The 18,860-nt window shown below is 31.0% G+C and overlaps 1 protein-coding gene across 2 annotated transcripts; it reads left to right on the forward strand.

Moving 5' to 3' along the window:
• The first annotated feature begins 3,953 nt into the window (after positions 1-3,953).
• Positions 3,954-9,195, forward strand: LOC123225048. 2 transcript variants are annotated; one of them, XR_006504097.1, is made up of 14 exons: positions 3,954-4,205; positions 4,477-4,574; positions 5,219-5,301; positions 5,447-5,573; positions 5,903-5,966; positions 6,641-6,738; positions 6,825-6,909; positions 7,485-7,608; positions 7,991-8,092; positions 8,223-8,287; positions 8,446-8,527; positions 8,624-8,703; positions 8,791-8,915; positions 8,992-9,195. XR_006504097.1 is itself a non-coding variant. In XM_044648895.1 (13 exons), exons 1-13 carry the CDS (start codon positions 3,994-3,996, stop codon positions 8,846-8,848), a joined length of 1,278 nt encoding a protein of 425 aa, XP_044504830.1. In that variant the 5' UTR covers positions 3,954-3,993; the 3' UTR covers positions 8,849-9,195. The 2 variants fall into 2 exon arrangements, 1 of the variants encoding a protein (XP_044504830.1); XM_044648895.1 differs by having other exon boundaries at positions 8,791-9,195.
• The last annotated feature ends 9,665 nt before the right edge of the window (positions 9,196-18,860 follow it).

Below are 18,860 nucleotides of genomic sequence, written 5' to 3' on the forward strand. Positions count from 1 at the left end.
GGACTTTCTGTCAGTTTAGTCCATGGAAATTTATGACACCAGGACTTTTTAATGGACAAATTAAGATGAATAAAGCCAAATCAAATTCCGTGAATCACATCATCTGCCATAACTAGTGGCAAAGTCCTATACGAATTTCCTTGGCATTTCTAGACCCTAAAGAAAAGTCTCTGGCTGCCCGGTGGCTAACCTTCAGAATTAAACATGAGCCAAACCTGGAAAACATGGACCAGAAGTTGCAGATTAAGGGTTCAATTTAAGGCAAGGACTTTTTAATTATTTTTCCACAAGTTTTGAGCTCAGAAGTCGTCGAGATTTTCCACAAGGTCTAAGTCCTTGTTTCGGTAATATATTCCAAGTATATTCTGATAATGAGAAAATGTTGTTTGTTTTGGATGTACTAGGTGTCAGTTTCATGAAAACTTCTGACGTCCTTTGGTGATGCAAAATTAATCCTGCGATCAATAGCTAGTCTTCTTTGAATTTTCTTGAAGGAAAAATGCACTATTGGACAACTTATTTTGTGGGTTATTGCTACCAAGAAAAAACAAAGCATCAGCTTGACTAAATCTTAACCCGCTAACTCTTTTACAAAAGCATTCATTTCAACAAAAGAGTAACCGATAAGGGGTTAGCCGAGTGTCATCTCTGAGGTTAATTTGCTTATAGAAGACCTTTGTTTTGTTTCCCGGTTCTCAAAATTGACTTGAGTTCGTAAAGCAAGATCAAGAGATATCAGGATTCCAACTTCTCCAGAACCCTGAGCAGCAATTTTTCAGACAATTGTGTTAATAGAATTATTTGCTCAATCCCTTCCGTTTTTAGGTTCCCATCAAACAATGCAAACAAATATGTTTCAATAGCCTTTCCTGGCTTCCGGGGAGCTCCTGCTTCCTTCACATGATTTATCAAATTTCTGTATTAAGTTCCTGCATTATTCACTGTTGCTCCAACTTCGGATACAACCATCTTTTAATTGGGGGCTCCGGCCTTCTCCCAAGCCGCACAGAGAGCATCTAATTTTGCATAAACACGTTCTTGTATTGATATTGATATATATTTTTTCTTGTTGCTTCAACAGTCTGGTTCAAGTCTCCTTTAGTTTAGATTGATTATAACAGCATTTCCACAATTTGATGGATCAGTTTGGATTACAGTTAAACGTATTATAATCATTCGTTTTTAAATATATATTATTTAATAAAATTAATTAAATTATAATTTTTTAAAACATAATATAAGTATATATATATATATATATATATATATATATATATATATATATATATAAAATGATAAAATAAATATGGAAAACAAATTGTATGTCTAATCACTTATTTAAAAAATACAGTTTACAATTTAGTTTAGTTTAAAAATTGTTCAAATGACAGCCCAAACAAAAACTGTTTTTCAAAAATTTATCATCCGAAATCAAATCAAACCAAAATTTTTAAAATGTTTGGTTTGGTTTTACAATTTAAACCAAATTATGCATATCCTTTAAATGTCAGCAAATTTGTTAAATACAGAGGAGTCAATTTTGGGAGATCAAACTTCATCTTCAATGTGAATGGTCTTTTTTAATTTGAAGAATAATAGAAAGCCATGGAATTTTTCCAATATGTAGATTGAAGAGATAAGTTAGTCTTGAATAATGAGCTACAAATTTTTTCCTGGTCAATTACTCAATTCAATAGAAATTTATGATCAGGCCAAGACTTTTCAAAACATAAATTAAGATGAATAAAGCCAAGATCTTGGAGCAAAAACATTCAGGAAACCTCTAATAGAATTTAATACTCAGGACTCAGCAATCTGCCATAACTGGTGATAAATTCTTGACCATTCTCCTTCGAATTTCTAGACAAGAAAAATCTTTGGCTCTTGTATGTGAGGTGTCAGTTCAGGATAGGCTGCCAGCTGCCAAACCTGAAAAACATGGACGTGGACCAAAATTTACAGGCTGATGGTTTCGGCATATTTCTTGTATATTGGGATTGATTCATTTATATTTTTTAAGCAAGTCTGAGTCGACTGACCTGACTCATCAGGATTTTCACAAGTTTTCAAGAAGGCATTTGTCATCATCCATTCAGATTGGCACAAAGGTCAAAGTTCATTATCTAGTAGGGAAACTTTCCTTGTTTCACTGGTTTATCTGAGGCACATTCAGACTGGAGAAAATTATTTTGCCATCGGCTTTGTGAAGATTTAGGTTTGGCATCCCTATAGCTAGAGTCTCTCAATTTAAATCTGTAGAGAAAAGAGGTCATGGACCTCTATGATTTTGATAAATTAAATTTAAATATTTATTTTGCCATGTTAATAGCACCATATAAATACACTTGAATTTGAAAGTGGAGCCCCTACTTGGCCAAGTGATGATACAATTTTTCTTTACCAATTTATATACGTAATTTTAAGTCGTACGTAATATAAACTAAGATAACAATGATTAAAATCTAAAAAGACATTGATGTATATGTTACATTATATTAGAACATAAAAAGAAAACAAATATAAAGAAATGAGACACAAGAATTTTAACAAGGTTTAGCCCAATAATCAAAATATATTTATGCTCAAGGTTTAGTTATTTAACAAAATAGGTATAATTTGCTTAACAATAAGTAACTGTGTTTTTTTTTTTCTTTTTTTGTGTCTCTATGTGTTTTTCTTTTTGTGTATTTATAGAAATGGGTTTTAAGTCTACGGTCCATGTGTTTTTCTTTTGTCATTTTTTTTATATATGTGTTCAAAACCTACCTAAAAAATTTTTTAAAACCCAACTGTTGAATTGTGGTCCAACTCTATTCACCCGATTCAATTCCAGTCAATTCAAATTAATAACTAAAATACGTTTTAACCTTAATCTAAATTAAATTTAGCCCTAGTTCTAAATTAGATCAATTAATATGATCTGAGTTCTAATATCATGTCATAAACCTTACCAAACCATTTAGCCTAACCCTTCAATATCCATGTCAATAAAATGATTGACTTGTAGTTAAAAGTTATTAGTAAATAAATGAGGGAATATAAAGTGTAACATTAGTAGGGGTGTAATCAGGAATTTTTGTTAGTGGGTGCAAAATATTAAGCAAATAAAATATGCAATAAAAATAATTTACTAAAGTAATAAATCTAGTTATTAAAATGCTATATGTTATAAGTAAAAAGAAAATAATTTAATCTAATTGTTTAATTTTAAAATTATTTATAGTTATCACTTTTAGTGTGGTCATATGGGTTTAAAGTTAGATTCAAAATGAATTGAACATAAATATGAGTTTGCTCAAATTTGATTTATATTTAAATTATTAGTTCGAGTTTAAGTTTCAATTTGTTTGAATTGGTTAAAGATATTGTTAAAAGTCATCAATGAGATAAATCTCTGACGAGATAATTGGTGAGATAAATAGTAATATCAGCAAAATAAATATTATCACTGAACATGGTTTCGAGCTAAACTATTAATTAAAATATAGGTTTAATTTAATTTAAATCAAGTTAAATATTAATTCAAAACAAATTGAATCGAAATGAATCCATCTTTGCATGACTCATATTTAATTTTTTAAAAAAAATTATTTTTAGTATTATAAATTATGTAATGATGTCATAAATATATATTTAAAGAACTTAATTATAAATTAATAAAAAATTATTTTTCCCTCAAATAAGTATTAAGGCCTCGTTTTATTTTATTAATATTTTCCTTAAAAAGTGAACTAAAAAAATTAACTAGTTTTTTTTTACTATGAAAAGAATTTCAATAAATCGAAAGAGAAAAGATTGATGAAATCTTATGATATATGATGCATTTTAAATGCAGATAAATACGACAACGTATCATGTTATTTAAAAATTAATGGCACAAAAATCTGACACGTCACCAGACACTTCATTTGGCCACGTGATCATCTCTATAAACTGATAATTGGATAAGAAATTCTGCTACAGGCCATAGAACTAGAGACTGAGCTCACAACCATGGCGCCAGCTCTTCTTCATTTGAATTCTACATCAGTTATGGCCTGTGTCAGCCTCAAAGAGACCGTTCTTGACAGACCTCAACTCCCGGAGAAGACCCGAAACGCCCGCGTTTTGGTTTTGGGAGGCACTGGCCGCGTTGGAGGCTCCACTGCCATCGCTCTATCCAAGCTCTCGCCTCAACTTCAAATCGTTGTTGGCTGTCGAAACCGGTGAAAATAAGACTACCCTTTTGTTTTCTGTGTTCGGAATACTAGAGAATGGAAGAAAGATTGGAAATTTATTAAGTTTAGAGCTTGTAGGATGTGTTTTTGTTTGTTTTGTTTTAGTTTTAATTCCTCCTCCCCCCCCCCCCCCCCCCCCCCCCCCCCCGCGCCTCTTTTTTTTGAGTGTGAAACGTTTACTTATTTAAAGAATTGAATTGAGAAAGAGAGAAATGTTATTAGTTGAGATGGCAGCTGAGGAATTTTTGTGTTATGGCAGGGAAAAGGGTGCTGCAATGGTGGACAAATTGGGGAAGAACTCTGAATTTACTGAAGTTAACATTGATAATCTAGATTCATTGGAATTAGCTTTGAGAGGTGTAGTAATGTCTTCGTATAATTATTATTGTCGTCGTGGTCGCGGACTTGTGCATTTTTATAAAATTTACATCAATATTTCTAGAATGAGTTTGTTGAAAAGACAAAACTTTTTGAGCTGCTATCAGCTCCTTACATAAATAAGTTGTTGAGAACATTTGGCATAGTCTTTAGACGCTGCTACTAGCCATTGCTCTTTTGGATATCTTGGCCTAGTCTTTGGAGAATGCTACTGCTGTTGCTCTTTTGGGATATAATATTGTGTGTTGTACTTTTTATCTTTGTGATATAGATATATTCTTCTCTCATTCGTGGACGTAGACTTTAGCACGTCAAATATTGTCTTCTGTATCAATTTGTTGATTTATTTTACATATTGTTAATGTTGATATTTGATATGCTTTTGCAAATTCACAATATAAGTTTAATGACATTTTAACTTCTAGATATCTCTTTCTTAAAGAAGTTACAGTTCAGATTCTAAGAAAGTGACATTGCATTTTTGAGAATTCTTATACATATATACCTCTTATTGTTTCTGTGGCAATCAATTTTCTGATCAATTCAGAATTCTATACTATCTGTTTATTAAGTTGTTGAAATGAGTAACAAACCATTCAAATACCATAAATGTTCTTCTGCAGATGTGGATCTTGTAGTCCATGCTGCAGGGCCTTTTCAACAGGCAAAGAATTGCAATGTGCTGGAAGCCGCTATAGAGACCAAGGTGAGGAAAGGTAATTATGTGAAATTTTCATTTCTTTTATTTATTTATTTTATTTCTCTTATCTATGTGATGATATTGGTACTTTTACAACTCTAAAATGTACCATGATGTTCTCTCATGAACTGTTTGTTCTATCTCCCAACAGACAGCATATTTGGATGTTTGTGATGATACGAGCTATGCATTGCGTGCAAAATCCTTGAAGGATAGAGCAATAGCTGCACATGTTCCAGCAATAACTACCGGTGGAATCTATCCTGGAGTGAGCAATGGTGCTACTATGAATATTTTTTTTCTGCTTTTTGTGCACATATGGCCAATATAAATCTAAGATAAAATTAGAATAAAATGAATTGGAAGATCAGGAAATTCATTATTGTAACATGTGAACTCCAAAGAATTGTTGCCACAAAGTAAAATTATCTGAGCTGTTGATCTCAGCTGACCTTATGATTCTCAACGTGCTACTTGTATTGACAATTTTCATCCTATAATATTCATTTCAAATTGTGTATTGCATGTATGACTGGTTTAAAAGCTCGGTATATGAAGAATTTGAGATTTTACTCACATATACTACTTGCTACACTTTTCATGGCAGTGATGGCTGCAGCGCTAGTTCGTGCTGCAAGAGATGAAAGCAAGGGGGAACCAGAGAGGCTAAGGTGATTATACCCCCTAATTGTTTATCCACCATCCACTACTACCCTGCTTGCTGAATTAGTTTCAACTGATGATTGACATATTATACTTTATTCTAATTTTTTGTATTTCTTTCTAAAACTTTGTGAACTTCATCATCCCATCAACATAAATATTGAGGCCATTCATAGCTATTTTTGTTTTTTTCATTTTTAGTTAAATGAACCTGCTTCTAAGACATTTTAGTCAAATCTATTTCAAACACCAGGTTTAGTATTACAATTCTGAATTATATTTAAGCTCTAACAACTAAGGATTGCAATCAACTTGTGAATTTCCTCTTAGAAACATTTTAATTTTGTCAGGGAAGGTTGTTTGGGGATTGGAGTGGAGAATTCAATAAAGGATTTGGGTTGAGTAATAATCATCATGCCATATGAATATAAGATAACTATGTGAGCAGTAAATGCCTTACAGAGTAGAAAAGTGAAGGATTTATGTACAATGAGTTGGCTTGCTACCTGTTAGTTTAAGCTTTCGGGTTCAAGCTAGTGTCGTACTCATACATGCAAGCTTTGGGAGCCAAAACAACTGGAATATCTATGCATTTCCCTCACAAAACTTCATAATAGATTGCTTTGCTCCTGTCTTTTTTGTCCTCGTACATATGATTTATGTGCAAATATGTTCTTCTCAGGTTCAGCTATTATACAGCAGGCACTGGTGGTGCTGGTCCTACAATATTAGCTACTAGTTTTTTACTTCTTGGAGAGGAAGTTGTTGCATATAGTAAAGGTCAGTTTCAAGGGCATATTGTGAATTATCTATGCTCACTTGTTCTACTTATATGATGTATAACCATGTTGGCATTATGAAAGCAGGAGAAAAGCTCAAACTAAAGCCATACAGTGGAATGCTCAATGTTGATTTCGGAAAAGGAATTGGAAGAAAAGATGTCTTTCTATTGTAAGTTCATAGGAAAGAAGTTGAGCTCAAAACTCACAGGAAAGATTTTTTTGATGAATTGAGAAACTATATGACAGTTTTCTTAATTTTGTTGTAGGCTTTTAACTAATTTCAAGACTAGGGTGACTTGTTTGTATGTTAGCGAAATTCAGGGACAGTCAATGCAATATTCCTCAAAGTTATATTCTTTTGCCGTACTAAAATATTCTTGAGTATGGATAAAAAAGCTTCAAATACCATGATAAATTATCATCACTAAATTAGCATAGAGAACCAATAAATATATTAACAATTACTGCTCCAATGGGAAGAATAGGTTGATATAAAAGGTTGAAGAATGTCAGAGTTGAGGTTGCATATTGTCCCTCAACTTATTAACATAAAAGTGGCTCCCTTCAGTCCCTGAGTCAACCTTTACTATAAGAATTCAGGCTATGTTTCATGCGTAGCTTACAATGAATGTCATTTACTTTTAGCCAGTAGTTTTGGTTTAGCTACTTGATTTAAAAACTGTGTAGCTGCAAAATTGCTTTATTTCCTGAGCACTTAAATTAAACAGAATCATTTATTTTCAGGAATTTACCGGAGGTTCGAAGTGCTCATGAAATCCTTGGAGTACCAACTGTTAGCGCTCGCTTTGGAACTGCACCATTCTTCTGGAATTTGGGAATGATTGCCATGACAAAGCTTCTTCCTCCTGTAGGCAGCTACTTTACTCAGAGCTTGAATTGGCTGATTGTTTAGATTTTTCCACTGTCTTGGTATTCTATCCTACGTTATTATATTGGCCATGTATTGTGGAAGCTGTTGGCAAGCAAAAATACTGATGTATCATATTTAATGTTCCAAGCATCACTCCATGATTCAATGATCGACATTGATTAATTTATAACAAGTGATTATATTATGTGTAAAGTTCTGGAATTTCATCCATGTACTGTTCTAAACAGGAACATGGTAGTAAAAACTAGGAAATGCATGTTGCATTCAATCTTAATTTGGTCAAGCATCAATTTCAAATGAAAGGCTGTTAGTTTAGCTCCTCTTGATAAGAACTTGAAGTTTTGGGTCAATCTTGCAGGAGTATCTGAGAGACCGAAACAAAGTCCAACAGCTGGTTCAATTGTTTGATCCTGTTGTCCGGGCATTTGATAAGATTGCTGGAGAACGTGTATCTATGAGGGTGAGATTACAATATTAATTTAATCGTAGTATTATTATTATTCTATTATATTTTTGAAATGGAAAGATGAAATCTGTACAGGGTTCAGTGTAATACAAGTCCCTTTGCTAATGCTTCTTTCAACTGGCAGGTTGACTTGGAGTGCTCAGATGGTCGCAATACGGTTGGCATCTTTAGTCACAGGAGGCTATCTGTGTAAGCTCCTTTGCCTTTGTTTCTACAAATTAAATTCTGTAGAGTGCTTCCCTCAAAAGCGATGAACTATATCGTGTGCTACTATGAGTTCCTAATTTACAGGTAGATTCTGGAAGCATCATAGGTTGTTTTAAACAACACATTTACATTTGTTTCAGATCTGTGGGAACTGCTACATCAGCTTTTGCCCTTGCACTTCTTGAGGGAGTCACACAGCCAGGGGTTTGGTTTCCTGAAGAGGTATGCATGACGGCATTAAAAATTAGGAGACAGACATGTTAATGTTAAATGTTAAGACAGTTCATCAATTTTTGTCTTTTTTTTTTTTTCCTGCAGCCTGAAGGAATTGCAATCGAGGCAAGGGAAGTTCTGCTTGAGCGTGCGGCACAAGGAACAATAAACTTCGTAATGAACAAGTAATACTTCTTTGTTTTAACTCTTGCTTTTCTATTAGCCTATTTTCTTGTTGGTTTTAATCATCAGTTGTTTTCTTCTCCCGATAGGCCACCATGGATGGTGGAAACAGAACCAAAAGAGATTGGATTAGGAATCTACGTATAATGATGAAGAAAAGAAACTCGAATTATATATCAATATTCTACTTCAGCATCTTCACCATACCATGAAGGTAGAACTTCCGGGCATAAGTTGTAACATCTAGTTATCCATATTTCTTGATGATTCACTGAAGTTTGAAATCTCAGGTATCGGAAATTATAGATTGTCAAAAGCAACGCCTGTGTTGCGGGGACATCAGTTCTTTACAGGAAAAAGCAAGTGACATGTTGTAACTATTGACAAGCTGCCCTTTTGGAGTAATCTACACTTTTCTTATAATGCTTTGAGCAAAGATGTTTCAAAAAAAGCATTTTCATTCATTTTAAATTATCATCTTAAGTTTACACCAATTTCCCTCTCCCAGTTTCTTTCTGCTTCTTGTAATTACCGAAGCTATGGGAAAGTATAAAATGCGGTTGGATTTTAACTCTCAAGCTCAAGCTTGAGCTTGTTTTGGGTTTATTCGAGCCAAGTCGAACTCCAACAAATTCAATTCAAATCCAGCTCTAAGTGGAAGAAAATACTTGTACTCAATGCTGCATATAATGCCCTACAATTAGGGGTTTTTCATTCAAAAATCAACTGATTGAGAAACACACTGTACAAACAAGCAAATCTCATTCCTGTGACAGAGAGTATATCAGAAGAAACCATATATTGACTGAATGAACAAGACAAACTCAGGTCATTCTGGACAAATTTATATAAAATCAAACCAAAAAATGAAAAAAACAAATAACTGTTTTCGTTTAAGCTCGTGTTTGTGAGGTTAAATCCTGTTGTCTTGTTTTTTATTTTGTTTAATTTTAATTTCAAAATAAATGAAATTGAATTCACTATGATGATTTATATACTTATTTTAATATATTAAATTGGCAAAAGAATATTAAATTACAGGCCAAAGGACCTATTCCCACCCAAGGTATAATTCACTTTCAACTGTTATTTGTAACGTTTTAAAAACTCAAATACACACTCATATATTGTTAAAGTTAACAAAATTTATTAAATTTAGAGAAAAAATTATCGTTTAACTAGTGATACTAAAAAAAGTTTTATTTTATTTTCTCTCATAAACACTCAAAACTAACAATTTTCTTTTAAAATTAAACTTTAAAAAGTTACATTCCCCCTTAGGGCTTTAATATTTTGACAAATGTTTTCTCTTCTAGGCAACCAACACCCTTTGATTCTTTCTCTCTCTTCCTTCGCAGTTGTCTTCATCAAAACAAATCAATAAAGACGAGAAAATTGTCTTTATCGAAATCATCTTTATCAATTCTTTTGGAATCGATAAAGACAATTTTCTCATCTTCATTGATTCATCTTTTCCAGCGAAAATGAGCCCAGAGGAAGGGAGAGAAAGGGTAGAAGGGTGCTAGTTGTCAAAGAGGAAGAAGATTTGCTAGAAAATTGAAACCCTAAGGGGGAAAATACGACTTTTCAAAGTTTAATCTAAAGAGAAATTATTAGTTTTTAGGAGTTAAAGAAAAAATAAGATAAAGTTTTATTTTTTTTAATATCACTAGTTAAATAACAATTTCATCTGTAAAACTAATGAATTTGATTAATTTTAACAATTCATAAATAGGAATTTTAATTTTTAAAAGTTTACGGATGAAAGTTTAACAATACACTAAACTTTGGGTTATAGAGTTTCCTCTTGCCTCTTATGAGTCTGATCTTTTGAGGTCACTATATTAGAACAAAAATAAAATAAATTTCCTTTTTTTTAAAATTGGTAATAATTTTATGATTATTATATGATGTTAAGTGATAATAATTATAATGAGTATGATATGTATATATTTACATGGCTTTTGTTAATGTTTTATAGTAACCAAGTTCGAATATTATTCAAGATCCAAATTATTTATCACCCAAGAATTGCACAAGAACAGTATAATAAACAGTGCACAAATCAATACAGCAATATACTTGGTTACGGTCCAAAGATTAGAACCCGACATCCAAAGTAGAGGAATCCTCTAGTAAAATCTACTATAAATCGAAAGAATATATTTACAAAACCTAACTTGTTTCAACTTAACCGGACAGACCACAAAGGCACTTGAAACCGAGAACCATAACAAGCACGATGTTGACTCGACGATGAGAAGGCTAAATTGGTAGAGAAACAAGTGGGTTTCTCTTAAGATTGAAAACCCTAATGTAGAGTATATAAAGAGCCAGAGAGAAATTCAATTCTGAAGCTTCCTACGTTTTTCTTTTTTCTAAAGAAGCCAAAACTCATGCCTTTCTTCTCTCTTTTCTTAATAAAATCAACTAATGGTTTATACCCATTAGATAAAGACTTAACCAAGCAAAGACTAAACTGCCTCTAGATTTTAACCACAACCCAAACTTTGCCCCAACTTATTCTCCTAATTACAAGACTGCCATTCTAGTTTTTTTAAGTCACAACTTTACAAAACTCCACCTTGACTAAAAAAACTAAAACATCTAAGGACTCCCCTGTAGACATCATAATACACTTAAACTGGACAAATTTTGAGTAAACTTAAAGCATCTCTAAACTTACTTAATGGTACATGCTTAGCTAAGATGTTAGTTGGATTGACATCTGTTAAGATTTTCTTCACACTAACTTGACCAGCAGCCAACATACCTCTGATGAAATGCAGCTTTATATCAATGTGTTTAGTCCTCTCATGAAATGCAAAATTCTTGGAGATGAATAACACTTTATGAATCATTGAAAATTTACGTAACACCAACATTCAGTCCCTACTTAGAAATAATTCCCTTCAGTCATAGTGTTTTTTTAACTGCTTCAATCAATGTTATGTATTTGGCCTCAATTGTTGAAAATGTCATAATATGTTGCAAATTACACTTCCAGCTTACAACATTCCCACCAAAAGTGAAAACATAACTAGTGAGGGATCTCCTTTTATTAAGATATCAAGATATCAAGATCAACTACAAAATCTAAATTACAACATCCTTTCACAGAAAACATATTAGTAGCATTAGCAGTATACAATAAGTCATAATCAGATGTACCCTTTAAAAACCTCGATAACCATTTTGTTGCATTTCAATGTTCTTTACATAAATTACTTATAAACCTGCTAACAAGACTAAAGACATATGTTATATCAAGTCCAATATCTATTATTGCATACATTAGGCTCTCTACCACATTAGAATATAGTATATTCTTCATGAATTCAGATTCATCAGAAGACAATAATCGAACAGATTTAAATTTAAAATGAGTACCCATAAAATCATTCACACATTTTGCATTGATCATATGATATAACTTAAGTACTTTTCTAATATAAGCAGACTGAGATAAAATCAAACACTATTTTAGTCTATTCCTACTTATATCCATACCTAGTATTCTCTTTGCAAGACCCAAGTCTTTCATTTTAAATTCAAAATTCAACATACATTTCAAATCAAGTAAAGCATTCATATCCTTAAAAGCAATAAACATGTCATCCACATAAATCAGTAAGTATACAAAACTATCATTATCAATTTTCTTAATACAAACATAGTGAACATAACTGTATCTGAAAAATCCAATTGATAAAACAAAATCATCAAATCATTTGTACCATTGTCTAGGAGACTATTTAAGACTATATAAAAATTTATAAAGTAAACAAACTTTATTCTTATTACCAGGTTTCACAAACCCTTCAGACTGTTCCATGTATATTTGTTCTTCCAATTTTTTATGCAGAAAGGCAGTAATAACATTCATTTGTTCTAATTCTAAATAAAAAAAAAAAAACAACAACAACAGACAACAATAGTCTAATAGAAACATGTTTTACAACAGGAGAGAATACCTTATTATAATTAATGTCTTCTCTTTGCGATAAACCTTTTGCAACAACTTTTGTTTTAAATCTTGTTTGCTCAACACCAGGTATACTAGGTTTTCTTTTGAAAACCTATTTGCATTCAATTACCTTTTGTCTTTTGGGTCTATTAACAAGTGACCATGTATGATTTTTCTATAGAGAAGCCATCTCATTCTCTATGGCTTTTATCCAATTATCTCTGTATTGACTTTTACACACTTACTTGAAATTAATAAGTTCATCCATTTCTATTGCATCATTTATCTGTAACGCATATGAAATGCGTTTTGCATGTGCATACTTAAAAGGTAATCTAATCTCTCTTTTAACTTTATCTGTAACAACTTGATAATAAGAAAAATTAGGACTACTATCAAATTGAAGACTTTCTTCTTGACTCTATAGTGGTGGTTACTAATTCGAGTGTGAAATTTCATACTTTGAAGAACAAATCGAATTCAAACACAATTCAGGTCCACCACTGGACTCTTAAGACTGACTTTGAAAACTAGATTGTGGTGTTTCCACCTCAATTTGAACATGTCTTAATTGATTACTAACAAACAAATCTTTATAATGCTTTAATTCATTAAAGACTACATATCTACTTATCACACATTTCTTGTTATCAATTAACCACAATTTACATCCTTTTGTGCCTATAAGATAACCCAAAAAAACAACCCTTAAAGCCTTAAGATTTAATTTATCATGATTCACATGAACATATATAAAACATCTAAAAGGTCTCAAACGGCTTAATGATGGTGATTTTTTATTCCAAAGTTTCATAGGTGTTTTAAAATTCAATCCAGATAAATGTGATTTATTAATCAAATAACATGCAGTGGCAACTACCTCTGCCCAAAATCTTTTACTAAAACCTGAATCTGTCATCATATATCTAACTTTATTCATAATAGTTCTATTCGTTCTTTCAACTAATCCATTCTGTTGAGGTGTTTTAGTACATGTCATGTGTCTAAGAATTCTTACTTTCTTACAAAAATTTGAAAAGAGTTTATTACAGAATTCTAACCTATTATCAATTCTTAAAACCTTTATTCTTTTGTTAGTCTAATTTTCAACAAGTGTTTTTCATTCTTTAAAACAATCAAAGGTTTGATCCTTCTGTTTTAAAAAATACACCTATACCTTCCTAAGATAATCATTAATAAATGTTATAAAATAATAAGAATTAGACAATGAATTGGGGATCTGTGGAGATCCCCATAGATTAGAATGTATATACTCTAAAACATTCTTAATTCTTTGAGTAGCAAAGGAAAATCTAAGTCTATGTGACTTACCCAAGACATAATTTTCACAGAAATTTAAATTACAAATTTTATCAAAATTAATCAATTTCTATTTAAAAAGTTCATGCAATCTGATAGCACTTATATGCCCAAGTTTTTTATGCCACAAAATAATTTCATCAAACTTTGGAGCAAAATTCATAGAATTTAACACAATAAAACCCTCCAAGACATATAACCCCTATTTCAATTTCCCTTTCATAATCACTAAGGACATTCTCATTACTTTAAGAACATCATTTTCAGATTTAAAAACATATCCATTTGAATCTAACAAACTTAAAAAAATTAAATTTCTTCTTAGTTTAGGCACCAATATCTCATTTTCAAAAATTTTAATAGAACCATCATGCATTTTAAACTTAATACTACCAACAACAATAATATCACATGACTCATCATTTCACATTAATATTTTACCTCCATTCAAGTATTTAACATCAATTAGCCAATCTTTTCTAGGTGTCATGGGAAAAGTGTAACCCGAATCCATAACCTATTCCTCACTAAACATTTTCTCAGTTACCATAAGAACCTCAACACTCTTATACCCCTCGTGGAAATTTGCTATGTCTTGGTTTTCAGAATTGTTATTATTACTACTATACATTTTTTTTTTCTCTGGGCAATCCTTCTTTAAATGACCTTTTTTGTGACATTGCCAATAAGTTTTCTTACTCTTAGATTTGAATATAGAGGTTTTCCTATTTTTTTGATTATACCTCTTTTCAGTCCTACCTCTAACCTGAAGTCCTTCATTGGTTGTCTCTCTTTCAAATTTTTAATTTCTAAACCTTTTAATTTTAAGGCACCCAATACATTATCTAAAGACAGAGACTCTCTACCATATTTTATTGCAGCTTTAACATTTTAAAGGAATCAGGTAAAAAGTTTAAGATGATTATTGTTTGGTTTTCATCATATATATCCTCTTCTATATTAGTTAAACTAATGACAGTTTTATTGAATTAATCAAAGTTTTCATCAAGAGATTTAGCAAAATCCATTTTAAAACCAAACATTTGTTCCTTTAGATTGATTTTATTAGTTAAGGACTTAATAATATATAATGACTCTAATTTCAACCATATCTTTGTAGTCGTATTTTCATTATCAACTTGTCTTAAGATATGATCAAATAAATGCAAAATAAGAAGACGTTATGCAGTTTCTAAGATTTTAAATTTCACATCAGGATCCATATTTTCAAGGAGAGCAAATTCACCACCAAGTGCCTTTGCACATTTTTGGTGAACAAGAATAACATGCATTTTCTTTCTGCATATATTAAAATCACCTTTCGCATCAAATCTTTCAACATCTATTTTTGTTCGAGCCATTGTTATTATTCAAGTGTTTTCTAATCCAATTCTTTACAAGCCACAATAATAGAAAAAAAAAAGAACAAACTAACTATTATTTCTTTAAGCCACAGTGACAATATATCAAACAAATGAACAACATAGTCACAATAGGGAAATAAAAAACAAATAGCAAGCCAAATATCTATCAACTCTTTCAAGCGACAATACCATAATATAGTAATCAACAAGATAAATCCAATCTTTAATCAAGAAACACTTCAAACAAATTATCTCAAATAGGAATAGCAATATTTTACTCAAGAGGTCTCTGATACCACTTGTTAATGTTTTATAGTTACCGAGTTCAAATCTTATTTATCACCCAAGAATCGCACAAAAACAGTATAATAAACAATACACAAATCAACACAGTAATGTACTTGGTTCGGGTTTAAAGATTAGAATCTTACATCCAAGGAAGAGGAATCTTTCAGCAAAATATATTATAAATCGAAAGAGTACACTTATATAACCTGACCCGCTTTGACTCAACCAAACAAACCACAAACGCATTCAAAACTGAGAACCATAATAAGCACGACACTGACTTGACAACGAGAAGGCTAAACCGGTAGAGAAACAAGTAGATTTCTCTTAGGATTGAAAACTGTAACACAGAGAATATAAAGAGCCAGAGAGAAATTCAAGCCTAAAGCTTCATGTGTTTTTCTTTCTTCTAAAGAAGCCAAAACACATGTCTTTCTTCTCTCTTTTCTTAATAAAATCAACTAATGGTTTATACCCATTAGATAAAGACTTAATCAAGGAAAGACTAAACTGCCCCTGGATATTTAACTACAACCCAAACTTTGCCTTAACTTATTCTCCTAATTACAAGACTGTCATTCTAGTTTGTTTAAGCCACAACTTAACAGCTTAAAATATTTTCTGTAATTATAAATATAAATCCTTACAACAAAATAACTTATGATATACATTTTTAAGTACATAATTATATAGATAAATAATTTGTTATTATACGATTTGTGTTATTTTATTCTTAATTTAAAATTATTTAATTATATAATGACACAACATCTATTAAAAAATATATACACATACTCATAATTTTATCAATGAAATATTTCGCATCAACTATATCATAGTAAAACTTGGTAATCGAATTGTGTATTAAAAATCTAATTTTTCGTATCGTATATCAAATATTATATTGTTTCATATAATACAACTTTTAAAAAATAAAATAATAAAATTTTTAATTGATATTTCATTATTTTGAAAAATATCATAAACATTCTTAAAAATTTAAAATTTTTTATATATACCTCTACTACACATCATTTTCTCTGAAAAAGTATATAAATCCTCGTATAGTAGAATATATATCATATTGTATAATATATTTATTATATTATATAAACTCAAAATATCTTATAATACTGTATCTTTTTTTATATATTATGTTATAGAAAACATAGAGTGTGTAGTAAAATAGTGATAACTGTAATGAAAACAGTTTTTAACAATTTTAAATTTAAATAATTCCCACCAAAAAATGAAGGTCCAGCCCATTTTAACCAATCCATGAAATTGTCCATATATGACTTGTTACGTGAATGCAACAAATATTATTTTACTCAAGGATAAAAATGTAAATGCAAATTCTATCAAATTCGCCCTTTAAAAGTGACCATGACTTTGACTTGGATCTGACGTAATCACGTGAGGGCAACAAGCATTAATCCGACGTGGCACGCGGAAAAACGTACGGGTTTTGGCTGCAGCGTTCCCGAGGCCACACAAAGGGTCAAAATTGGAAACAAAAAAAAGACAGGGGTGAAGCGACCGCGTGGTCCCACAATCAAACCGATGAGCTGTCATGTGGTCCCCATCTAGCTGGAGGCCTCATTGGTTACCGACACGGGAGCGTTTTCAGCAACGTGCGTCAATGTTGTTTGAAAGGGACCCGTGTTGTGTTGTTTAAGAGACCGTACGCATCCGTGCGTTTGTCTCGTCTCGGCTATAGCTGAGAACTTGGTATTTTATCGCGATAATTTAGAGAGTGGAGATTGAATTTGATGTCATTAATTTTTGAATGAAAAATATTTTCTGCTTATAATTTGATAATTTGATTTTAGTGATTTTTAGAATTAAATGTTAAGAGAAAGGATTTTTTTTTCTATTTTGGGAAATTTTGATAATTTCATATAATATGGAATAAGTATGAAGAAATTAATATTAATTGTTTTTATTCTCAATTATTAGTCAAATAAAATTGAATTCAAAATTTATCTTATTCAATATAATTAGTTCAAATTTAAAAGATTTTTTAACTTAAAAAGAGTTTCTTGTTAATCGAAAAAAAAAAATAGACAAGTTAAATTATTTGTTTTAGCAAAATTATTTAATAGTGAATAATAAATAATCTCATAGAGGTGGGTGAAATTAACCCATAGTATTTATAAAATGAACAACATCATAGACCGGCACATAAATGCTTTTTCCAAAACTTGCACGAGAACACGAAAACCCAAAATGGTAAAAAAGTTTGAAGAGATAAATAAAATGAGACGGAATTGATGAAATCAACGGTCACTAAATTGGGTTGATTGGACCCACGATTTTGCAAAATTTAATGCCAAGTCAAGTGTGCTCTAGGGTTACAATTATTTAGAGAGCCAAAATGATTATAAAGCCCTTTTGGACATTATTCATATGTTCTGTCGGGTCAATATTATATTTAAAGCCTCTTCGGTTAGGTCCGACAGGTAAAACCCAAGGGTCTTATCTTATTCAAATACTAACGAATTTCAAATTTAAACCCTCTTAAAATTATACAGAGCTTCAACAATTTTTTTATCGTCAAACTATCTATTAAGGGCATGAAAGCAAAAGATTTGGTCACAGTTTAAACTATAAAAACCGAATGTGGGAGAGGAATAAAAGCAACTCAACATTGCCTGTTGAAAGAAAAAGAGATCTATTATATTTCTCAAAATAAATAAAGTCTACACGTGGTAAACCAAAACTCAACATTCAATCTCAACTATTCAAACTATATCAACATTAACATTTCTATGTGACACAATGAAAAGATCAAAAGAAAAATAAGCAGGGACTTAATTGAACAATGTTGTCAGATAACTTTGATAATATCTTGCTTGATTTTGTTTACTCTGGTTGAGTTTTGGTTATTTTAGGTAGATTTTGTTTATTATAAATTTATTTTGTCGAAAAAAATTAAGGGAAAAAAATATAATTTATATTTTTAATTAAAAAATTAAAATTTTGACCACTTTAATGAAAAAATATGTTAGGTTTTTGTAGACTTGGATTTTTGATTTTTCACTGATAATGTCAATTTTCTTTATTGGCTATTTGAGTCAACAAGATCAAGTGATTTTTTTTTAGGCTTTTTCATTGATCGAAGATAAAAAAAAAGGAAAATGGTAGAAAACAAGGGTGAAAGTGTATATTTCTAAACTTTGGGGGGTGGCTATAGTAAATGAAAATTTTGAAAAAAAGA

The sequence above is a fragment of the Mangifera indica genome, chromosome 9 (genome assembly GCF_011075055.1).
Source record: "Mangifera indica cultivar Alphonso chromosome 9, CATAS_Mindica_2.1, whole genome shotgun sequence".
NCBI lineage: Eukaryota > Viridiplantae > Streptophyta > Magnoliopsida > Sapindales > Anacardiaceae > Mangifera > Mangifera indica.